Here is a 26,520-nt window from a genome sequence, read left to right as displayed (position 1 = left end):
CCTAATTAACTACAAATGCATCCATTAGTTCACAAACCATACCAACACAAGTTAGTAGACAGAGTTACTCCCTCCCTTCTCTTCACCCTCTAAGGAGGTGATGTCCCAAGTCCCTTGCACAGAACAACGAGACCAACCATCACAACTGTTCGAACAATGTGTGTTTTGTTGCTGTTGGTTGCTGATAACTCAGAAGCTTGTCCTGTTTATTCCAAACCTGGCAACATGTTTTTAAGTTCCATTGCCAATAGTCAACTGCGGATAACTGAATGAATAAAGCTAAGAGAAATAATTATAATATTACACTGAAGATTTTAAGAACCATCTCCCGAATACAAGCTCACAGCTACGCGACCCTTACCATCAGACTTTACGATGTACAGAAAAAATGAGTGCACTTGATTGTATACGTTTGTCGCAGGTACACTTATCTCAGAAAGAATTAAACGTATGCATATACGACCTAATATTTGTTGTTTAATAACCATTAAAATTAAGTCTGACAAAATATTAAATGCGGGCAACTTAAAGTATCACCCTCTCATTCCTTTTCTGAGCGAATATACATGGGCTCAATTCGTGCGTATGCGGAGAAACTTCCTGCACGGGTTTCTGAACAAGGAGTTCAATTTATCTATTTCTACACTTCGCTGATTTGTCATTAGCAGAAATCTCATTAGCACTCGAACGCTGTACTCCAACTTGGGACTAAAGTGGAGTGTTCGTATAGCGTTCCCAGAAGTCATAGCAGGGAGTGGTCGGTATCTCCCTAATGAGTTGCGGAAAGTGCTGCGTTATCGCAAAATAATTCCTTTCTGATGAGCTTGTTCTTCTCCAGTGGATGAAGTTCGATCGCAGCATGACGTCAGCGCTCGGCGCTCATTATTTTAATGACCGTACATTGTACTCCGAACGATGTTGTAACTGCTGGATAAAAGTTACGAGTGCAAGGCGGAGAAAATTCTGCACTTTCAGAAATCATATCACATGTTGTCAGTCAGATTAAGGTCCGAGGAGCTGGTGGGCCATTGTAAAGTAACACTGCCATGAAGTGTCTGTCATAAATGTCCCAGTTTCAACCTCTGGGCTGGTTATCGTCGTGAGCAATCACCAGTTAGGATTACCTTTAAGCTAATGCCGCTCTAGACACTTACGCTATTTGTTCATCGGCCATATGATCTAATCATCGTTTCTCTCCTATATGTCTCCCGACAAGAGTGGAGCGATAATCTTGGTCGATGTGAAATCGAGATTTAACTCTAAATATGGTTTTACGTCGTTTTGATTGCTTATTTCCGACTACGAGTCCTACACTCCTACTTGTCAATAGCACGTGAGAATGGAATCTCCAACCACATTCACTTGCGTACACGGTTACCTGACAGATATAACCCGCTTAATGCGAAATACAGACTTGCCCTAGGACAATTTTTATTTAGTCTATAGGGATTTTGCTAAGCATACTTTTCATTATGAGACAGTACACTGGGAGTGCTGGTTTCGTAGTGAATCTCTCAATGCTATTATTTGAGTGCTCTGTTTATAGAAGGTACGGTTAAATAGAATAAATTATATTGAACTATTGTATCCATATTTCAATTTCGTTTTATTGATTTATATGTTTATTATACATTATATAATAATAATAATAATAATAATAATAATAATAATAATAATAATAATAATAATAATAATAATAATAATATATCTAAAACATTAAACTCCTTTTCCTGTTGTTATTTCTTCGTGTCGTTATTAAACCACTTAACCATAAATAGTTCCTTAATTACAAATTCACTTTCTTAAAGTTATGAATCTTAGGGTTCCTGTGGGAGTTCAGAGGTCTCATCCTTGGAGACTTCCACAGTTTTGTCGTAAAATAGGTTTCCTTGCTTATTACTAACTTCTAAACCAACAACAGAGATTTGCTGACAATAATACATGCTATCTTACACTGAAAGCCTTGAAACACAACTACTTTCCCTATAGTTTATCTGTTATTACTTATCTTCTTTCCATGGTCGAGACAGAGGTCGAGGTATAGTAACGTGTCATTGTCCCAAACGTATCCCTCGAAACGCTGCTTACAAAGATAAGACCATACAGGTCTCATTCTTTGGAGGGAACATTAGGGGCAACTTGTTAATGGTAGAATGGTACAAGTGTCTACCTGCGTAGCGTAGTGGTTAGCACTCGTCCTCGGTGGCCCAGATTCGATCCTCGGCACTACCAGAGATTTAACAATGGCAGGGGCTGGTATGCGCAATCAGTTCACCTCCATTCGGGGTGTGCCTGAAAAGAGATGCACCACATCGGGATGAAAACACGAGTTTACTTCTTAATAGTACAAGAAAAGATCAGGTGACTGAAGATCCTTAACGTAGCTCTCTTATTAATGCATTGTGATCGATACACAGACCCTTAAGGGAGGATTTACTGAATTTATATACAGTTCAAAGCGTTTGGAGTTTACTACTGAATTCACTCGGAGTGAACTTCCGTCGCTGGCTGTTCGTAAGCCGTGAGCGCATTTTGCCGTAGACTGGCGGGCTGAATAGCTCAGATGGCCCTTCTGAACCCAGCTCGGCAGGCTCAATTCTGGCTCAGTCCGGTGGTATTTGAAGGTGTTCAAATACGTCAGCCTCGTGTCGATAGATTTATATAAAAGAACTCCTGGGGGCAAAATTCCGGCACCTTGGTTTCTCCGAAAACTGTAAAAGTAGTTAGTGGGACGTAAAACCATTTTATTATTATTATTATTATTATTATTATTATTATTATTATTATTATTATTATTATTATTCAGCCATTGTTGTATCTCAACAGGAATAAGGTTTAATGAGGCGGAATTAATTTGAAAATCGGAATTTGGGGGAAATCATTTTCGGAAAATTTGTATTTGGTGGATGTAGGAAATCTTGACATCAATTTGGAAAGATGAACTGCAACCGTTGATAGCATGGTCATAACTATGGGACGTGCAGTTTTACGTTGTACCCTAAACAATGAGACGTGACTTTTCGTTCCAAAATTTCCATATGCCTCTGGTTGGATTCGTATCCCGGCTAGCTTGGCGAGAAACGAGTGCCACTAGCAGCCATGTTGCCAATTTGTCAAGTACTTATCCAGAAACCCTTCGACTTGTCCCTAAGCGACCACGGGGCTCTTAGCTAAGTCCTGGCATTGCTTCCACTTAGTTGTGTCAGGCTTCTCACATTCATCTATCCTGTCCGACCTCCCTTGGTCAACTCTTGTTTTTTTCCGACCCCGACGTTGTTAAGCATTCGAGGCCTAGGGAGTCTTTCATTTTCAAACCCTTCGTGGCCCTTGCCTTTCTTCATCCGTTACTTCATGTTTTGCCGTGACGGATCCCTTCTTTTTCTTCCTTTTTCTATCTCTACCCCCTGTGGGTGTGGGACGCAGACGAAGACTACACCCACGGTATCCCCTGCCTGTCGACTAAAGGGGGCGACTAAGAGATGATTGCATTAGAACCATTGAAAGAATTTAAGCAGCTTGCGTGTAGATTCGAGTATGATGTGTTTTTTAAATAAAAATCATGCACATTTTGGGATTGTGAAAAATGTGTCCTTGAACCTTGCAGATGTAGCATCTCAAACTAAACACCAAAAGGGAGAAAGGTCTGCTGAATAAATCTAAGAAGTCAGTTTTGAGCCCTGTAAAGTCTTGAAACCTCTTCTAACAGCTGACAGTTCGGCAAGGCGACTGTGTTCCTATCACGCAAATAGTTTGCTAACCTTTCCTTCTTCCTCCCTCGTACCTCGACACCTAACCTGTTCAATTCTATCTACGTATGCGTTTCTTTCTTTTTCTTTCTTCCTTTTTTCTTTCTTTCTTTCTTTCTTTTATTAAATTTACCAAGTCACAACAATGTGCAGTTTTAACCTTCGCGACTCCATGCGGTTCCTGAATTATGAACCCTTGTTCCAAGCACAGAATATACTGTATTGCACACTCCAAACGTAAATAAACTAACACGTCCCATTTCTTATCTCAGTGTTCCTTCTTTTGCTTAAAAGAGTGGATATATCTATATCGTTATTTTTTGCTAGTGGTTTAACGTTGCATTAATACACCGCAGGTCTTCGGTGACGCAAGGACGGGAAAGGATGGGATTGGGAAGGTAGTGGTCGTGGCCAGCATTTGTCTGGCTTGAAAATGGGAAACCATGGAAAACAATCTTCAGGACTGCTGACGGTGGGATTCGAAACCATCATCTCCCGAATGCAAGCTCATGGCGACCCTAACCGCACGGCCAACTCGCTCGGTAAAAGAGTGAATACATTACCTGTATGCATTTTTATTTAGAGCTCACTGTCATATTTTGACTATGAAGGCTTTCAAGGTGGATTTTGCTACTTCAGTCCGATTTTACCACAAACAAACCATTCTACTTACCCCCGCCTGCCGCGACTCACAGAATTCATCCGTCCCTCTCGTACACATTCACAAACAGCCGGAACACCGACCAGAGGTGCTCGCGCGAGGGACACGTCTTTGCCACCACTGGGATAGACCATTATTAGTTTCATTTTCTACATTCAGACTCAACTTGACCAGTATATCTTTAACTGTCAATGAACGATACCTATAGAGTACTTTGAAATCAAGCTTTGGGAATATTCTCTTTCATCAATACGCTGCAATGGCAACGTAGATTTTACTCCTGCTGGTTTTCTACTCTCATTTCAGGTGAAGTTTCTTACTTTAGCTAAGAGTAGATAACTGTAGTTGTAGAAGTGCTGAGTGTTAAAGCTGTAGGATGGTAATTATCAGCCGAACGCCTTGCCATGTTTGAAATTAGTGTTGTGCGTCAGTTTTGTTCATATCACTCGTAGTTCATACCATTCCAAAATGCATTTATTTCGCACGATGTTCTATTTTTATCCCTAATTAAATTACCATTAAAAGTTGATGGTTCAGGGGGCTTTTCTTATATTTTTTCAAACAGAACATATTCTACAGCCATTAAAAAAAGCAATACATTGGAACAATCATCATTAAGAGTAGAAATGAAATATATATAGAACTGGTGAACTTCGTAAATAATAATAATAATAATAATAATAATAATAATAATATCGAATGAGTTGACTGTGAGGTTCGGGTCATGTAGCTGTGAGCTAGCAATCGGGAAATGGTGGATTCGAACCCCACTGTCTGCAGCCCGGAATATGGTTCTTCCCTCCTTCCCTAGCTCTTTCTCATCCTTGTGTCGCGAAAAAAAATGTCCATGTGTTTGTGCGACGTTAAACCACTAGTAAATAAAAATAATAATCTCACTTTGCTGTCATGGTTTAGCATTAGTCGGCTCGAGGTAGGTCCTATCAAAGAGCCAAGAGATAATGAGTAGCTGGCTTCCGGATGTAGAGATTTCCATACTAAGGGATACGCTCGGCATATGTTGTAGCCTCTTGAAGGAAGGAGAAAGGGACAATAGTATAGTTAGCACTCCGTGCGGGCTATGTAGAGAGGCTGCATTTGAAGAAGGAAAGTTTGGCCTTCCACTGGGAGAGAATGTATTCTCCGCCATACAAAGTACCCAGATTCTTCATTAAAGGTAATAGAGTGAGATTGGACAAAGTAGGAGAATTGTATACAATGGAAAATGATCACCCAACTCCAAATTTGACTGGAGTTTGGGCTTTCCGATAAAGGGAATGCTCCAGTGCCAAGATTGAGTTGCGTGCATACTTTCTGACTAGGTAAGTACCATACCCTTAATGCCGAAACCTACCGTAAAACTTCCTTGATATGTGCTACGAGAAGACACATGCAAAGCTTTAGCTCCATATTTCTATTGCAAGGCCCCAGCGAAAGCTATAAACCTGTGTGGCCAGTCGGTAACGCGGCGCAGCTGCACATCTCTGCTTCATTGGCGGTTTTCTGCTCCTCGCTCCACTACCTGTGACGACTAGTATCACTTTCCTATTGCTTATATGCGTAATTCGGGAGTTTATTTCGGGACCATGCAGTGGAAACAGGCAGCTAATTTTTTTGCATGTGATCTTCTCGTGGTACATCGGTCGTCGCCATTCACGGTAGGTTTCGTCATGAAAGGTGTGACACTTCCCTTATGAGGATAACTTACCGAGAAGGTGATCTGTTCGGTTATAGTGACGAGTGGTTGAGAGTTTCCCGGGATATAAGGCATACTTCTTTAATTGTATCTAAATCCTTCTCAAACACTCTTTTTATGAGTGTTTACTTTAAAATTAATATGTCATATTATGACAAAGAATATGTCTCACGTATACTGCGACATGTTGACAACATTTTCTAATGCATCTATCGGGTCGGATTAGCGGTATTTAATGATGCTAAGACACTCTTCATCTATCCATTCACTTTTGTGTCAGAGTAGATAAAATGTGTCCTCGTTCTGACTGCTGCCGACCAGCCGTGTTTACCGTCTGCTACCTGCATTAGCCTCTAGCGGTAATTAGAACCATGTAGACAAAATCTAATTATATGCAGATGTCTTTCTTTTGAAATTCAAATTACCTTACTCAAGGTCATAATTTTCACTTTTATCTGTTATATTCGTAGTAAAAACGCAATCCTTGAATTGTGAAGACACAGTATGTGCCTATAACCGGAATGGGAATTGTGAAGCTTTGGAAGTAGTCTGGTTTTGGACCTGCCGATATTCAAACAAGACTGAACTGAGACACATTTTTAAAAAATGTTCACTTGTCGTATTCCGTTTAAAAATCAATTTCGAGTTATGTAGTGCACACCATTGTTAACGACTGTCTATTTCAACCTGCCAGTAAAGCTAGGTAGTTTTGTGATCCAGACCTCTTCGATAAATATTCTTACTAGACATCTTCCGCCGCAGTGCCTGAACAGTTCTCAGTGAGACAATACGTGACTTCCAGGAACTGAGAGACCGAAGCCCTTGGAATTCGATCTCGGGCAACAATGGATTCTGACTGCCATACCGTATATACAACACCTCGTACTGTTTCTTGATGGACACAGTATTTTTGCATCTGTTTCTTGGCGCAGGCCAGAACAAAATGTACGTCAGTCCGTTATGGCTGTGGTAGTACTGAATAGAGATGGGACAGAAAAAACGCAACAGCTATTTTGAAACTGTTTCGGTATCGAAACCGTTTTGGAATGTGGCTGTTTAACAAAACATCCTGTTACGACCACTCTTTCTGAAACTGTTCTGTTGCTACCTCGCTAATCGCTATAACCATTGGTTGCTCTGCGTGGCCTGGTATCAAAACAGTTTCGGGATGTAACTGTTTCACAAAACACCGTGTTATGGCTACTGCTCAATTTATTTTTGCGTTAACTCGTCCTGTATAATAGTTTTTAAGTCACTATTTTAAATATGTTTAACAAGTATCGTACAATAACAAGCTGAATGGGAACATACAGTGTTTCCGTTATTAAAACACCTCCTACTGTACCCCAAACTCAGACATAGCAGTGTGCAACAACACTGCAGCAATCGTGTCATGTCGCTGTTTGGAAGGAGAAGCAAAACTGCTATTCGAAACTGTTATTTTGAAACTGTTTCGAGTTCGAGACAGGAACAGTTGAAACTGTTTCATGCAAATAGCAGTTTAGCCCACCTCTAGTACTTAAGCTGTCAAGGTATGGATGGTGCTGAGTAATAAAATTCACAGCACGACTAGTGCCTCTAGATATAGGGTCGGTCGTACTGCAGCAGCACTTTCTGATACAGAGAGGAAATCATCATGCCTATTTTGTGGTTTCTCTATAACCGGTATAATACTTCGTGATGCTGTTTGAGGATCCAACAAACATCCAGAATGATGACCTTACAGACAGACAAACCATGTATGGAAACTCTCATCTATTCCACTGAAAGGTCACAAACTCTCACGGGTACTTTTCCTAGTCCCAGCATCGTTTACTTTAAGATTTGTTTCTTTCTTCCCTTCTTATTTCATTACTCAGTTTCTCGGGGTCAGCACTACAAGTAAATTTAACCTAGTTTTATGACCGGTTTTCCTTCCTGACGACAATCATATGTGGAGGGATACATTAATTTTTGCATGTTTCTGTGATTATTGGTAGTATGATATGCTATGAGTAAATTAAGAGGTCTGTAATGAGATGAATGCAAATATACAGTCCTCGAACTCGACGTATTAACCAGAAGTAGCTAGAATTCCTGACCCAACCGTGAATCAAAACAGAGTCCATCTGAGCCAAAGACCACTATGCTGATAATTAAACCTAGTAGCCTGATACTGTCTAGATATACTTTAAGGTACACACGAATGTACAGACTCTTCAGCAGCTAATTGTATTCTGTTCATTTTGATCTATATCAACCAGTAGCAAGAAGATATCCTGTATACAATTGTATTTTCTCACATCCATTATCTGTTTAGCTGAAGGTATCCTGTTCTTGATATTGGATTTTACCTGAATACAGATTTGTAACGCAACCCAGTGTTTTGAGTTACCTCATAGTAAGGCGTGGACTTTCAGAGGGTTCAGAGAAGTTCATACATATTAATTCATAATCCCTGTAATACTGATGGCTGTCATGTTTTCTCACATGCAAACAGACCAAAATAAAATGGCGTAATCGGTTTTAAAGATAACTGCATAGGAATAGCACTTAGAGAAATTCAATGATATATTCTTTTTAAGATTTCGTTCAATAAATATTTACCGAGATTCCATAATAAACTCTTACCACAAGAGATTAATTAGATTATTTCACAGCCTGAGATAAATTCTTGTATTTCCTCATCCTTTCTGTGCCCGCCTGTTGGCCATGATTAAGGCGTCAGTCTGTATGGTTTGACACCATGGTTAGCCGTTTCTAGTCCCGTTGGTGGAAATAAAAATACTTCACCATCAGAATGTTGACCGGCAAGGTAGGTGAGGTGGTGGTACACAACCACATCCTGGATTCAATTCCAAACCTCTCCGCAATCTTCATATGGAGTCACAGCATATAACGTTGATGGTAATCACCAGTCGGATGGGGTCATTAAGCCGTGTGGAGATCCTTTGGTGTTATTGGACTGAAGTGAGTCCTGTGCCGGCACCGGGTTCCTCTCTGTCCCTACCTCACTATCATAATCATCTCACACCCAGATGTGCGGGTCACCCATTGACGTCACAGGCGAGCCGAACATGCCCTAGGACACTCCCAGCAATAAAAATCATATGCTAAATAATAATAAATAACAAATCCTCTGCCATCTCGATACACAGGGCTGATGACCAATATTTCCCAGTTTCTTGCATGTGGTGACTGTAAAAATATGATCGAATACTTTTTTTTATCGTATTTCATGTATAAAATGTAGCACGTCAGAGAAAAATTAACGATAAGGATATTTTTTTAAAAATTTAATTCATTTTCAAGTCTTCGGATGTTTTCTAAAAACACATGAAACACAAGAGGTTACGGTGTTACAGTAGTTGAAAGTGCTTGTCTATGAAGACACTCTTTCTTTTTACTCATAGGCTAGTGGATTACTGAAAAGCATAACGATCTGTGACAAGAATGTGTGTATGCATATGTATTACCGTTCAGAATTCATTTAACTTGTCAAACAAAAAGAAAAATGACATAATTTTATCCTTCACTCCGGGAGAAGACGAATGGTTATCGAATTTTAATGCCAGCCATCAGTGCAGCTCTTTGGGGTCCCTTTTTTCATTATTTTAAATGATTTCAACAGTGTATACACTAAATCGAGTTCAATTCTGCGTGTTTCCCACTTTCTTCGATCAGCTGATTACGATCGCAAGGGATGTTTTCAAACGAGTCCATTATCGTAATCTAAAGGCGATATTTACCTGACAAACATATTTCGAATCGTAAATTCATATATTCTACAAGAACAACAAGAAAAATACATTCTGAACACGCAATTATGTGTAGAAAATCAACCAGAAGTGTGGTTCGATTCTAAAGGCAAACCTCCTAGGCTGAGATTGTATTGGAAATGCTAAAAGCTTAAGGCAGTGTTAAAGAGGTGTGACAAGCCAGGAGACACATGGAACCGGCTAACCTATTCCTTTCCGCGTCTGTTATGCACAAACAAGAGTCAGTCGAACACAATCGACGCGCGCACTACCATGTCTAACAACTGCATTACGCACTATTCTCATACATGTACACAGAGCATGTAATTCATTTTCATAACGATTCTCTCTGTTTGATATGGTGAGTCCTAGTAAGTAATTTGAAGCAAAGGAGTTGTCTGATATGCATCCCCTCTGAAATATGAAATAATTATTCCTCCTAAACGTGCCAGAATCTGTACGTTCAACTACGCCCATTTCTCCAGTGATATTTAAATGGTTCTCGTGAATGTTCAAGTAGTCGAGGGAAGGTGAAAGTACAGGATTCCAGCTGCTCACTCCACTTGCCACTGCACATTGCAGGATGTAGAGTCGCGAGTGCACTTTTGGCCGTCTATGATGTACAGTAACGGTCAACAGTAGCGTTAACTCAAAAATGTGAAATTATTCTTCCTCTGATACATTTTTTCTAGTCAAATGCACTACTCCTCCACATCCTACGCAACCTTTTCGCAGTTTGTTTGCTGTTAGCACTCTGTACGGCTGTTAAACGCTACATGCAGCGGCGATGCTTAATTACAGCTCCTCAACGATGTCTGCTCGCTTCATACCTACGCTACATTCAGCGGCGATGCTTAATTACAGCTCCTCAGCGATGTCTGCTCGCTTCATACCTACGCTACATGCAGCGGCGATGCTTAATTACAGCTCCTCAGCGATGTCTGCTCGCTTCATACCTACGCTACATGCAGCGGCGATGCTTAATTACAGCTCCTCAACGATGTCTGCTCGCTTCATACCTACGCTACATGCAGCGGCGATGCTTAATTACAGCTCCTCAGCGATGTCTGCTCGCTTCATACCTACGCTACATGCAGCAGCGATGCTTAATTACAGCTCCTCAATTATGTCTGCTCGCTTCATACCTACTACATGCAGCGGCGATGCTTAATTACAGCTCCTCAGCGATGTCTGCTCGCTTCATACCTACGCTACATGCAGCGGCGATGCTTAATTACAGCTCCTCAGCGATGTCTGCTCGCTTCATACCTCTGACAACTCCTTGAGTCCTAAGTGAAGTGTTCTCTTTGCTCGAATATAGTCGGTGAGAGGTTTAAATGGAACTTAAGGGTCGTTTTCATAGGTGTGGTCTAGTTGGACTCGCTCCTTTCACTGCAAATAGGAGGAAGAAAGTGCGTAAGGAAATACCGTAGATATGGATCATTCACATGATACTCAAGTTGCTGGCTTGTACAAGCTTATGATGTTTGGTTCATTGTATATTTAGACAAATCGAAAATGACCATGTCATGTCTCATTTCAGGAAGGTAAGTAATTATCACTTGCCACATAAATACAAATAACAGAACTTCGAAAGAACGTCATACGTGAATAAAAAATAAAATATATGATCATGCCGGGTTGATTGGCTCAGACGATTGTGGCGCTGGCTTTCTGACCCCAGTTTGGAAGGTTTGATCCTGCTCAAATCTCAGCCTCGTATCTTTAGATTTACTGGCACGTAAAAGAACTCCTGCGGGACTAAATTTCGGCACCTCGGCGTATCCGGAAACAGTAAAGGTAGGCAGTAGGACGTAAAGCCAATAACATATAGATTTTGTAGTAATGTCGTTATAGAGGGAAATTTATCCCGTTGTAGTAGTAGTCCAATCACGAGTTACAAGAATAGCCTCCCTGTCTCTAAGCCGAATATTCGAATTCTGGCTCCTCGAAGATTTAAATACTGCTAGTAGTGTTGGTACGGGCTTTCACTCAGTCTATTGAGGAAAGTTGAGGCGCAGAGACAGATGACCTTGTCAAGAAAGCGAAATTACATCACTGAATAAATCATCACACTGATTATGTGGCGCCATTACCTGCACTGTCGCGTAGCCAGTTATGACATTCTTTTCCCAAGATATTGGGTTCGATCTCTATTGAGGTCTGTGGCTTTTCGAATGTGCACAGTATGACTACCTCGTGTTGCTACGGCCAACGACCTAGATGTTAGGCCCCTTTAAACGACAAGCATCAACAACAAGCATTGTGTTGCTGGATAAAATGGCACGTAGTATAACTCTTGCGCGAGAAAATTTCTGTAACTCGGCGTCGCAGAAAATCGAGGGATACTGGGAAGTTAAACTATTATTATTATTATTATTATTATTATTATTATTATTATTATTATTTTGCAATTTGCTTTACGTCGCACCGACTCAGGTAGGCCTTATGGCGACGATGGGTTAGGAAAGGGCCAGGAATGGAAGGGAAGCCCCAGCATTTACCTGGTGTGAAAATGGGAAACCACGGAAAACATCTTCAGGGCTGCCGACAGTGGGGTTCGAACCCACTATCTCCCGAATGCAAGCTCACAGCTGCGCGACTTTAACAGCAAGGTCACTTGCTTGATTTTTATTATTATTATTATTATTAATAATGATAATAATAATAATAATAATAATAATAATAATTTTTCAGTGAAAGGGGAATCATGTCATCATGCCACAGTTATAGTGCCATATGGAAACCCATCGTTATCTTCATCATCATCATCATCATCATCATCATCCGGTGAGAGGTTTTCTTAATGAATCCTTGTACAAACATTCAAAACTTGGAACAATCTGGAACATCCTCGCTATTTTGATTGACGTGTTCGACAACCGATTTATTTTATTGTGTTGTTCTGTCCTTGTCCTTTTTTAAGCTTTTTCTTGAATATCTTACGGTTGATGATGTCTACAAGTTAGACGAAACATGTCCCGTATTATTTAATAATGTTGTTTAAATAAATAGACAATAAACTTATGGTATTGTAAAGGTGGAATATTGACTTAACCTTAAAGTATACGTACGACAATACGGACTTTACGATGAAATTTATTTTATGTAATCCTTGTACAGTATTGTACTACTTCGTGATGTAATTCATGAGAAATGTACAGTCGTAATCTCGTCGCTGCTTCTTTAAACTGAGCCGTATCTAATGGAGAGAAAGCAGTAGCTGTTGACACTCGTAACTTTCGCCGTCATGAAGTATTCCCCCTTAAAATGATGTGTTTAAAAATTCTTACTGTTTATTATTGTCTGGAAGGCAGCCAAAGATCTTAAGAAGCGTCAGGCTTAGCTACATTCCCTTTTCATCAGATTGCTAAAGAGACCGCTGTAAACTACAGCTTGAGAGTGGTGTTATAATCTATATTCTCTCTTCTACTTTCACGTGAGATGAACAATTTAACTGTCAATAAATATTGTATATAATAGAATTTTGTAAAATGCATTGCGAGTCACTACTTATATAAATGTTACGACGTCGACTGTTGAATGCTGGTCTTTTGAATTCTTACCGCTAGAATGATGAAAAAGAATCAGTAATCCAGAAAGGAGTGAAGCAAAGCTGCAGTTTGTCCCCTCTCCTTTTCAGTGTTTATACAGAACATACTGTAAAGGTCCGGCTCGTTGGCTGATTGGTCAGCGTACTGGTCTTCGGTTCAGAGGGTCCCGGGTTCGATTCCCGGCCGGGTCGGGTATTTTAATCGCTTCTGATTAATTTTTCTGGCTCGGGGACTGGGTGTATGTGTCCGTCCCAACACTCTCCTCATCATATTCAGACAACAAACCACACTACCAACCACCACAGAAACACGCAATAGTGATTACATCCTTCCATATATGGTTGGCGTCAGGAAGGGCATCCGGCCGTAACACAGTGTCAAATCCACATGTGCGACGCAGTTCGCACTCGCAACCCCACAGGCGTGGGATTTTTTCTACTTTACGTCGCACCGACACAGGTCTTATGGCGACGATGGGATAGGAAAGGCCTAGGAGTAGGAAGGAAGTGGCCGTGGCCTTAATTGAGGTACAGCTCCAGCATTTGCCTGGTGTGAAAATGGGAAACCACTAAAAACCATCTTCAGGGCTGCCGACAGTGGGATTCGAACCCACTATCTCCCGGATGCAAGCTCACAGCCGTGTACCACTGTCCGCACGGCCAACTCGCCCGGTAGTTGCGGGGGAAAAAAGCGGTAGGATAAGAAAAGACGTACGCTTTATTTCCTAAACGAACATTTCCTGCATAACCTGACTTCGTTCGACTGCACTCCATTACCTTTGTTTTGGATGTATTTATTTTTCATCTTCTACTCCAGTCTGGAGCGCGGCATTATTTGGAAGTGAAACATGGACAGTAAGTGGCTCAGGAAGGAAAATAGTATCTTCAGAAACGTGGTGTTGAGAAGAATGCTGGAGGTGGGGTGAGTAGATCGAATCATGAAGGAAGGATACTGAATCGAATTGGCGAGAGGAGAACGATTTGGCGAAATTTGACCAGAAGAGGATATAGAATAATAGAACACAATTAAGACACTCAGGATTAGTTTTCAAGGGAAGTGTAACCGGTAAGAAGGTAGAGGTAGACCAAGACATGACTATTTTTTTTCGTGTGGCTATTTCTAGCCGAGTGCAGCCCTTGTAAGGCAGACCCTCCGACGGGGGTGGGCGGCATCTGCCATGTGTAGGTATCTGCGTGTTATTGTGGTGGAGGAGAGTGTTATGTGTGGTGTGTGAGTTGCAGGGATGTTGGGGACAGCACAAACACCCAGCCCCTGGGCCATTGGAATTAACCAATGAAGGTTAAAATCCCCGACCCGGCCGCGAATCGAACCCGGGACCCTCTGAACCGAAGGCCAGTACGCTGACCATTCAGCCAACGAGTCGGACGACATGACTATGACAAACCAAGAGAAGATGTAGGACGTAGTAGTTTGTAGAAATGAAAATGTTAGCACAGGTTAGGGTAGCATATAGAGCTGCATCAAACCAGTCTGTATACTGATGACCCAGACAACACCAGGATGATTTTAGTGACGCTTTCAGTTTTCAGTCTGCAACCCTCCGTGAACAAACTGTCAACTGTTCGCAGCTAGGACTTCAGAATCTCTTTCTGCTTCTCTCTCTCTCTCTCTCTCTCTCTCTCTCTCTCTCTCTCTCTCTCTCTCTCTCTCTCTCTCTCTCTCTCTCTCTCTCCGCGCAGAATACCGTGTATTCACGTTTCTATTATTCTACGGCTAGTGACTGGACGTCCCTGTAGCCTCTTGTCCCCTGTTTTGAGAAAAGGTGCTTCGGAACACGTGATGTCCCGTTTTATAAAATGAAGCGTTCCATTTCCACATATTATTTTTAAAATATCATTATTTCATTTTCTTAAATTTTTTACTCTGCATTCTCCTCCTGTCGAAAATATCTTAATAACCACGTTAGATATTGATTAATGCTTTACAATATACAACAGATACCTTCATAATCAGTTCCATAATACGATACCTTAGACCTTTGAATGGATAAGGGACTTCATGGACCTGACATCAGGTCGCAATGAGATACAGCAATCTTCCGCTTTCCAGATGCTGGCTGGCTCTTTCCGTTTTGTGCGTTGTTGCCGATTGCATAACGCATACAATACATATATTTGTGAGGTTATTCACTTACCTCTTTTCCATTAATTGCTATTCACTAACATCAGCATTGGACACGTCCGGTATTATAATCAAGTTATAAAAAAATATTGTGTCAACAATAACTGAACGCCAGCTATCCCTACTACTGTATCATGAAACAAATAAACCCCATGGCACAACAGCCCTGATGGACTACCAAGCGACCGCTACTCAGTCTGAAGGCCTGCAGATTTCGAGGTTTAACATGGTCAGTGCGACGAATCTTCTCGACCATAATTCTTGGCTCTCTATACGGAGGGCACTGTCACACCGTAAGGTAGCTCCTCAATTGCTCTCACGTGGGATGAGTGGAGCTCGAACCAGTCCTCAGATCAAGGTAAATTTCATTACCTGGCTGGAAATCGAAACCGGGGCCTCAGGATAACACACAGGCACGTTACCCCTAGACCGCCATGCCGAGACACTGTGTTAGCTACTACTACGTGGTTATAGTATTCACATAGGGGTTGGCGTCAGGAAAGGCATCCGGCAGAAAAACTCGGCTCAATATAGAATAGTGCCGACCCCAAGTAGTTGGGGAAAAGGCCAGGGATAATATATTAAAGAGAGCCTCCGTGGCTCAGACGGCAGCGCGTCGGCCTCTCACCGCTGCATACCGTGGTTCAAATCCCGGTCACTCCATGTGCGATTTGTGCTGGATAAAGCGGAGGCGGGACAGGTTTTTCTCCGGGTACTCCGGTTTTCCCTGTCATCTGTCATTCCAGCAACACTCTCCATTCTCATTTCATAGCATCTATCAGTCATTAATTAAATCACTTTGGGAGTGGCGACCCCATCGTACTAATAGCCTATATCTGATTCATTCGTTTTCATTCCTGACCCGGTCAATGACTGGAAAACAGGTTGTAGGTTTTCATTCAATAATATATTAAAACCTATTGTACAATATGTATTATTGTAATTAAAATTGGACTCTGGTTGCTCACTAACATGACATGAATGCATAGTAATAATGAATATTTAGATAAAATATAGATTCATAATCAACTTTAAATGCTGTCCTGCTTTCTTTCATTTTGGAAATTGGATCATCCTATTCTACGCACAGCTTAGTACAACGTATTTTCCTTACAAACTACCTCAGATCACTGCTGCGAACTTCATGTAGGAACCTAATTGAGGGAAATTTTCTAAGGAAGTTGGCTGAGGAATAGAGCAGTTCGTTGAAAACTTTGCCATTTTTGTTGAAACCTGAGAATACGTTAAAATGATAGGCTGTGGTATGAAAAAAGAGAGCGTGCAATGCGGATGTAATGTATGCACCGGGCGCTTCAGATACCCACTCCATGGTATGTTGGGTTGCCGCACATAGCAGGCTCATTAGTGCGGAGAGGAAAAAAATATTGTTCAAAGTTTCATCGCAAGTATTCAAAATAACCTCCTCCTTGTTCCGTACAAATAATGCTGCATTTTACACTTTTCTCTCTCGCACATTTGTTAACATTGCGGTTGTGATAGTTGCTGTATGCATAGTAACATTGCAATTGTCATGGCAATAAGATAAAATGACTTCAAGTAATAAATATTTCCCCTGTTAATTTTAGAAGTTCTTCTATTAAATAAATCTGTAAGGGGGGATAATATTTGTCCACCGGCGTTTCAGTTCGTTGTTGTACAGAGTGAGTTGGTCACGCGATTCGGATCACGTAGCTGTTTAACTTGCATTCGAGAGATAGTGGGTTTGAACCTCGCTATCGGCAGCCCTGAAAATGGTTTTCTTTTTTCACGCCAAACAAACACTGGAGCGTACTTTAATTAGGGCGACGGTCGCTTCCTTCAAAGTCCTAGACCTGCCCTATCCCATCGTCGCCATAAAGATCTGAGTCGGTTATCTTTGTCTATGACAAATTTTGGAATAGATAAGTTAACATAACTATGCATACACATTAAGTAAAACGAGATAATATTAATTTAAATCAGAGTTTCTGCTAACTTTTATAAAGCAACCATTATAAACTTTCATCTGGTTGAATCTTTCTCACTCACAATCCGTTTGTATTTTGTTCACAACTTCGTTTTCCATGGCTAGAATTGCACAAAACGGTTCTTTTTCTTACACCCGGAATGAGCATTCCTACAGCAATTGTAACATCTTCTTTTGACTTGTAGGCAGCGGTTCTCATTTCACATTGGCCTGCAGTTTTCTTCCTAGAATGTCTTCTGTTGCTCCAATAACGCAAAATGTTCGACCATTTAGGTTTTTTTTTCCGCTCGCGCTTCCACACACGGCTATTTTAGCTGTAAACTAAACTCCTGGAGAATCAAGATGGAAAAATGAAGTGCAGCGTACAGTGTAGTTAGAACGTTAAGGCCACTCCTTCGTTCAATAGACTTGAAATAAAATACAAAATCATCTTGCATCTTGATATTAAAGTACTAGGGGAGGTTATTTTGTGTTTAACACAATTTACATACGTAGAATAAAATAGGCTATGTGGTTACTCAAATAATATTTCGAACAGCCGTGTAAGTTTTTACAACAAAAAAACAGTACAATTAACTAGAATATCACAAATGAATAGTCATTTGTACAGTTAATTTTCCAAAGGGAAGGCACAAAATGACCCCACTTACTAATTTTAGGGTTGTATTATTTTTCTGCGTTTCTGTTTCTTAGAATCAGTATTTCTCTTCCGAGGTGAACAATGAGCCTGGTTTATATCCCACCAAGAATGTTCATTTCTTTAGAATTATTAAAAGAAAATCTCAAAGTTTTAGATTGATTGTATATGTAAGGCAGATAGTCAACAATAACCTTCGAAGGGTTGGCATTAACTTCTATGCACTGTATGCTGCACTTTAAGTTTCCATCAGTAAGAAGAGAACCAACAAGCTAACAGTTTGGTCCAAGTCGGTATTCATGAGAGAGGAAAGTGGCATCGAGTGTAAATGTACTACTGTACGTTGTATTCCGATAATATATATATGCTCGTTCGTGTGAATTTCCAGGACTTAATAACCGTGTTGAAGATGTGGTTCAGATGAGGACAATGAGGTTAAGATTATAACGATTACGTGTTTTGTGTTTTAAAGAGTGGAATGACGTTCTAATCCACAGACAATGATATCAGTCATCCAGTTCCCAAGAACTGTGTAGGCAAGTAGAGTGACGCATACTCCTTTGTCCTCCGCCACACATACAACCTTCATACCGTACACCCTTCGCCTGTACGCAATGATCGTGCTCTGTGTTCATCTTAGCTCTGGTGCATCTGTTCTGTGTTGTTACTAACCGAAGAACGTCAAAGTAGCATGATTAAGAACAATATTGCACTTAAATTAATGTTTTTCTATACGAATAAACAGAATGCACATTTTCAGTCCTATATCCGTATCCTGCTTTTCCAAAACGGCACTTCTTTACTTAATTCGACGTATATCACACGCGAATGAGTTGAGAATTTAGAAGATGTTATTTAATGTGAAATCGCCTTACTCATCGGATTTTTTTTTAAATGTGCCCTTCCTTCGAATTTCTTAACTTGCCGCCTGGAAAGGGCTGTGTGCCCTGAATATAGATGTTGGAACATGATGCTGAAAAAGATCCGATGCGTTCTGAAATCCTGTAGCAGTGAAGGATTGAAGTTATTATCTAAGAGAATACTTCGCTTCTAAGCACTGCTGTATGTGATTCAGGAAAGACGGGAGTTCTCTTGTATCAAGCGATTAAAAAATAATTAATTTTGATCTCCTTGATAAGGTATGTAAATGTGTTATTAAGATCTGTTTCGTCCCTTTGACGCTAGCTGCCCTCCATCTGAAAGACTTCTATCAGGTTCATGTTAACAAGATGGAATAAAAGCACAGCATACACAGAGGGTCTAAGAAATTCTTTATCGACCCTTTACCTTCTACCATTGGCGTCTGTGAACCATGTTAGCCAGTCGGTTGGCGTAGCTCAGGCATGTTAGGTTTCGAAACTGTCTTTTGCATCTACTGAGGATTGAAGTACTAGCAACTTCGACTGGGCTTCGTAAAAATAAACACCTATCATCACATGGTAATAGGAAGATTCACTTATGATAACCGAAAGTGTGTAACGTAAACATGCCGCAAGACCCCCACCCCGCACCCCCCCCCCCCCCAATTGCACCGAGTTTATATTGAGGAGCTGCTTCTTCTTTTTTTGATGCACCAAGGTGTTTTCTAGTATATTCTCAATTTTTTTTAGGAAGTTATTATGAACTGCGCTCAGATATCACAGAACAATCATACCGTTCCTTTTGCCCACCTTCCTTCCTTATCCGTACAAATTGCTCTTAAATGAAGTGCCGTACGTAAATTAACTTAACCATTCTTTTAAAATTGATCTTCCCTCCTGTGAGCTGTATAGTCCGATTTTCTATTTACCATGGGTTTCTGACTTTGTTGAATGGTCGTCCACGACAGGATGAAGTGTGGTTATGACGAAGTCGAAGTGACGTCGGTATGTTGGAGAGGAAGACCATGCCACCTGCCTGTCCGCTGTCGGCAGGCTTGGATACCTCTCTGATCCCGTGGCCGGGCATGCGCTATGCGTGTGTGCGTGTCTTGGAGCTGTACTGCAAGGTGTTCAACCAGGCAGAGCTCTACGAGCTCATCATTAGGTAAACATCTCATGTTATGTACAAAAATGATGATGATTAGCATTTATATTTTGTACATTTAATGGACATTAATTTCTTCAGCATTTTCGAGAATTTGCAAACCCTCATATCGTTTGGGGAGTTTTATGTTTGAATGTACCATTTCTGTGCATACTCTGCTTTGATGTTTCAGAATTTGTCTGCACTTGCTTGGAGTCCACTCGATCTTCAATTTATTTGATGAAAGCGTACAACTATTTATTCCTGTGTGATGTAGACTTTCAACTTAAAAGCTGAAGACTTATTTTTATGTTCGTTTGATATAAGTACTACATAGGCTAAGCATATTTTTTTATATCCCTAGTCTGCTCGAGTTTTGTGGGTAAAAGACAAAATACGGCAGTTAGAAAGCACCCTGGTTTTTCATTCTGTATGGATCAAACTCTCTTTACACACAAAAATGTTGATCAGAATGACAAATTGCAAATGGCTTCTCATTTATCTTCAAAACAAAAGGAATAAATGTGTTTGTTATTACAAAAATGTCGCTCTTACCAGTGTTGTGTATTTTACCATAACTTGTCATTAGGTATATGACCATCTCTACATCGCATAGAATTCTTAATTTGCCCTTCCTGACACAGAATGTGATCACTGAAAATTTCTTAGTCCACGAGTACAAGCACTACTGAAAGGACAGGGCACGTTGACATGGAGATGTACTTTATTGGCTAGTTAATACATTGAGTTTTATTTCAATTTTACCAGTTAAATTGTGCACTTCTGCGCCTTACAACGATTTTTAAAGGAAACATTCACTCCATTTTGTCCTAAACGCTGCTTGTCATTTTTCCTAACACAATAGAACTACCCAAACCTATTGGCAGAGCGTGTATAGGAAATTATATACAGTATATTAGCAAGTAAGACAAGAAATATTCTATAACGAAGGACCATGGCACGGGACGAGATATTCAAAGTGTGTGCCTACTGCATTCCTCCGCACACGAGTCCGCCGAGTTTTCAAGTCAGGAAGTGTACAGCCTAAGATTGATGTTTTTCGGACCCTATAGCTGACAGCTACATTTTAACATGTTACAAGCTTTTCGATTTCCGGTATTTGCTGTAAAATATTCTTCAGAATGAAATATCACATTCCTGTCGTTCGTATTCTACGTAAACCAATGGATCTTTTCGTTTATTTCAACAGATTAAGTAGCAAATACTCAGTTAATTTAAGCGTCTTCTTGGAATGTAGGCATTTGGCGAGTGAATGCTTTACTTGTCGCGAAAGGAGTAATACTCACTCCCACAGTCGTCTCTAGAATCATGAGGGTTCTGTTATACCATTTTTATATAAAAATGTCCGACTCGTTGGCTGAATGGTCAGCGTACTAGCCTTCGGTTCAGAGGGTCCCGGGTTCGATTCCTGGCCGGGTCGGGGATTTTGACCTGCATTGGTTGATTCCAATGGCCCGGGGGCTTGGGTGTTTGTACTGTCACCAACATCCCTGCAACTCACACACCACACATAACACTATCCTCCACCACAATAACACGCAGTTACCTACACGTGACAGATGCCGCCCACCCTCATCGGAGGGTCTGCCTTACAAGGGCTGCACTCGGCTAGAAATAGCCACACGAAATTATTATATAAAAATTAAATCTTACTCTCATCTAACGTTTCCAAAATCTAAATAACCGCAAGGATTTGAACATATTATCTCGCCTCGCAGACGGTTTCTGATTAACAGTAAGTTGTAAATATGAGCATTCAGAGGACTTTCCCTGGGTAATAAAGATAGTCGAAGGGTGGTTCTAATCACACCACCCTCATCTGAAGGCGAAGAAAGAATGGGTTACTTTACCTCATCTATTACTAATCCTGATTATGATACGAAATCTCAATCTTGACCCTGTATTCTACTTTACCGGTAATGCTGTAAGTCAGTAGGTTTTAGTTCAATTGCCGATGTGACACACATCATGCCAGGGCTGAGATTTATCGCCTTAGCATTCCGGATATATCGATCTAGTTTCTGTTGAGATGTAAGTGGGTACTTTTGTGAGTAAATTCGTAGTACAAGGGAAATGTCGTTACTCTGAGATTACAGTTACCCCAAGTGTTCGGAGATAGTTCAGAGTTTTGTTGTGAGAGCAAACAGTTCCTGAATAATCATCATTATGAGCTTATAGTTGTAGGTTGACAAACTGATGACAAATGTGTTAGGAAATCCTGCACTGTTTCTATAAAAGAATATAACATTTCTATTAATAATATTGACCCTAGTGGCCGGTATTGGATCCGTATTGACTTAATAACAGCAAATATGTTGGTAGATGGTCCGCCTAGTCAATACTATTTATTATTTACCTTTCACCTTAACATCTAGTTCATGTTTCAAGAATATTTATGCATTCTCTTCCTCAGCTAGTGGATTAAAATTCAGTATACAATAAGACCATATAAAATAGGGGGGCCCCCATTAAAGATTCAAAACTCTGAACATTACAATGTAACATTTAAAAAAATTTTGATGGTAAAAAACATGGAATTAAAATCCCATCTTGTCATGTACAAATAAAAACACAATATAGCAATGTGTGATTAAGTATTGAGTACAGTGTCTTTTGGTGATATGAGTTCACAGTATCCTTGATCTTGTAATGCTATCTTGCGAAGTTCAAATAAAGTTGAGTTAAGAATAAATGAAATTGCATTAAAACTTGAAGTCTTGCCGATCATCCCGGTGGTATTTGAAGATCCTTAAATACGTCAGCCTCGTGTCGGTAGATTTATATGCACCTAAAAGAACTCCTGCGGGATAAAATTCCGGCACCTCGGCTTCGCCGAAAACCGTCCAGAGTAGTTAAACCAATAACATTATTATTTGATTATTATTGGAGATATCAGACCTCTCCTCTATGATCATACTTAAGAGGACCTGATAATCCTTTTATTTTAGCCATAAATCGTCCCCACCAACGCTATGAAATTTAAACAGAGACCACCGGAGAATCACCAAAAATAATTAGCGCCTGCTTTTCCTTAGTTCTGAGTCTCTGCTACTCGGCTTGTCATGGATACAGTACAATTAGCAGTAGCATATCGCTGGTTTCCGGGAAGTGTTCCAAGATAAATTCTCCAATTTGAGAGTGTAGTTCACTGTGACACACATGTGTGAAAGAGGGCAACATAACATTATAATGAAGACCTTCAACATTTAGGTGTGTGTTATATTCCTCCAGGGAGGTATGCTTGTAATTATCTAATAATTAGAGTAGCAGATACGAAATGACCTTGTTTCCTCTCGAGGAATTGTGCGTGATGACCAGCGGACTTTTCTCAACTGGAAAACATTGCCCTCTCATGATCTACATTACACATACACAGAGCCTACGTTTAGAATGGTTTTTTTGACTGGGCCGCCTCTAGTTGGGTAAAGTTGCTGTTGAAAATACTTTAATTTATTTATAATGGTGACCCCTTCATTCCTTCAAGTATCTAATTTTGAATAAGAGATTCATGAGAGCCTGGTTTGCTCATATGTACCGGAGGCTGTGAAAAGATCCTTTACGCGAGCAAGAAAACGGTGGCGACCTCTTCAGCAATAATCTTATGAAGAATGGTCATCCTTATCATGGCTGGGTCTTGGTGTACAGTGGTACACTTCAAATAGTACACATCTGCGAATAACTTCGTGGTATATAAAATTAACTAAACAACTTCAGCATACATCTCAATACACAAGCTAAATGTCGGTTATGTAACCTTAAAGGAGCACCTGGTAATAACCTGGAAAAGAACGGCTCTTCTCTTTGTAGGCGTTGTTCAAATGAGACTGAAACAGAAAGTCACGCACTTGGATTTTTCCCATTCCATTCGTTACTAATTATCCGTCGTTACAATAAAAATCAGGCAAACTAGTACTAGTTTACTTGAGAGAACGGGTTTAGAATGCTATGAGTTAGTTCATGTCATAGGTACGCTAGGTTGAAGTCGCTTTTAGGTATAATATCATTCAAAACAATACACAGATTGCATACTCTCTTGATCCCACTATTCAATTCTTCTTTTGGAGGGAAAGTATTTGGGAAATATAAATCATCTCTTTGTATGGAGAGTTTTGATACCGTAGTAGTACGCTTATGTTCATTAAAAAGAAACACATTGAAAGACTCGAGATAGGAAGTTCATATTCACAGGACATGTTCATTAGTATTTTCTGCAGAAACTATTAGAATTTCAGTCAGCTAGGTTCAGCATGTGTCCTGTTGCCTAGTAGGCGCTGGGTCCTCCATGAGCACTGATAACTTGTTCCATGCGTGATGGCATCGACGCGTATAAGGCGCGAATGGCGTCCTGGGGTATAGCCATCCATGCTGCATTCACCTGGTTCCACAGTTCATCTTTGGATCACAGCACCGCACCCGTCGTTTCACCATACAAGTCCGGTGATCGAGCGGGCCAGGGCAACAGTCTGACATCCTATGACAGCAAGAAGGCACGTGTTCGTGCAGCAACATGTGGGCGACAATTGTCCTGCTGAAATATGGCGTCTGGGGTGTCATGCAGAAAGCGTATGGCTACGGATCGCAGGATGTCATTCACGTAGGTCAAACTGGTCATAATGCGCTGGACACGTACCAACTGTGAGTTTTGGTTGTATCCAATAGCACCCCACACCATAAGGCCTTGAGTTGGTGCTGTATGTCTTGTGCGAATGCAGTCAATGAGATGATGCTCCCCGTGTCTGCGGCGAACCAAAATGCGCCCATCATTTTCAAACAAACAGAACCTGGATTCGTCCGAAAACATAATCGGCTGCTATTCCTGTCCCCAGTGACGTTGTTCCATACACCATTGCAGTCTAGCATGTTTATGCACACTAGTCAACGGTAGGCGGAGAAGTGAACGACGCACCGGTAACCCAGACCGTAATAAACGGCGACGAACTGTCATTCCTGATAGTGTACCCGTAACCAGTTGGACAAACATTTATCATACTCATTAAGTGTTTGTCGATTTTCTTTTCCATCAATCCATGTATGGATAGCCTGAAACACAGTAGAATGGGAATAGTAATTACTAGTGTCTTGAATTAAATAACTTCGACCGGCTGAATTATTTCGTTGGTCAGGCACTTGCCTCCTTTGCTTAAGATGAAGGGATCAAGCTGTCCGCCTCTGTAGCGTAAAGGTTAATGTTGTTAACTGCCGTCCTCGGGTGTCCGGGTTCGATTCCCGGTTCTGCCAGAAATTTAAGAATGGCAGGAGGGCTGGTATATGGTTGAAATGGTACATGCAGCTCACCTCCAATGGGGGTGTGCCTGAAAAGAGCTGCACCACCTCGGGATGAGGTTACGAGTTTACTTAAGGAATCGAGCTCTGGCACAGTCGGTATGAGTGTGCATTAACAAATCCCTTTTCAGGGCAAAATTCCGGCACTCTATTTTGTATCAAAATTCATTGTAGATAAAGGGATGTTACACACTCAATATGTTGAATATTATAAAGGTTTTTCCCAATTAATGTTTAATAACTTTGATTGTTTTGGTTTACAGGAAAACTTGCAACAGCTGCAAATGTCCACGGGAGGCGCACGACGTCTATCACGAAGAGTGGGTGAATGTACGAGAACGCCTTGGCTTCAAACCAGCTGCCGATCCGGAGCGCAGGTCGTCCCGGGAGAAGAGCCATGCCGAGGGCTACTCGTGGGTACCTCCAGGTCTACCTAGCCACAAGGTAACATTACCGCTGTCCTCTTGCCGAGAATAACTTACAGGTAACTTTTTGGGTACATGGGGCCTGTTACGGAGTTATCCGTGGTAGTTAGAGGTGAAAGAAGGTGCTGGCTGGAATAGGTATCAACTTACGAAATTAAAGTTAATTTAAAACTTTAACAAAGGTTATATTTTCTTTTCAAAATCAACAGATAACAACAACAGAGTAACAGGTACCAAGCAGCAGAAAACAATTTAAGAAATTACAATTGTTACAAGATTTGGGCTTCGAGCCCCAAGATTAATTTATGAGCTCTCAGCTCACCACCACAATAGTTGCAGGGCAGAAAACCCCTAAGTTCAAGGAGCACTTGCTCCTAATTACAATATTAAGAGGGAAAGAGCAGACCTACTCTCAATTTTACCAGCCTATCACAGGCTGCAACAAACTTCTTTCCTAACTGCCCTTAAGGCACACATACAGAGAAACAGGGGTATCTTGTACCCAACCTACCGGGCCTTCGCATGAAGAAAACAAACTCTTGGTTAATTAAATGGCCCAAAAAACCAAATTGACTGGAGGCGTAGCTTGCACTCCTACATGAAACTTCTTAAAACCTAGGTGGCACTCAGCCAGTTATACAGGGGCTAATC

At 40.8% G+C, this 26,520-nt stretch overlaps 1 protein-coding gene across 6 annotated transcripts in view; it reads left to right on the top strand.

The window, feature by feature from the left end:
• Window positions 1-26,520, top strand: part of Lmpt (Limpet) — a 1,284,547-nt gene that overhangs the window by 852,566 nt on the left and 405,461 nt on the right. For 5 of the 6 annotated variants that reach the window (XM_067135221.2, XM_067135218.2, XM_067135222.2 and 2 more), the window contains one exon: window positions 25,708-25,888. In XM_067135221.2, the coding sequence (XP_066991322.1) occupies window positions 25,708-25,888 (181 nt within the window). Of the gene's footprint in view, window positions 1-19,964; window positions 20,162-25,707; window positions 25,889-26,520 lie in introns of all 6 variants that reach the window. The other variant, XM_067135220.2, reaches the window with a different exon arrangement.

Source organism: Anabrus simplex, chromosome 1, assembly GCF_040414725.1.
Source record: "Anabrus simplex isolate iqAnaSimp1 chromosome 1, ASM4041472v1, whole genome shotgun sequence".
NCBI lineage: Eukaryota > Metazoa > Arthropoda > Insecta > Orthoptera > Tettigoniidae > Anabrus > Anabrus simplex.
The sequence above is the reverse complement of the archived record's forward strand: the minus strand, read 5'-3'. Positions and strand labels throughout refer to the sequence as shown.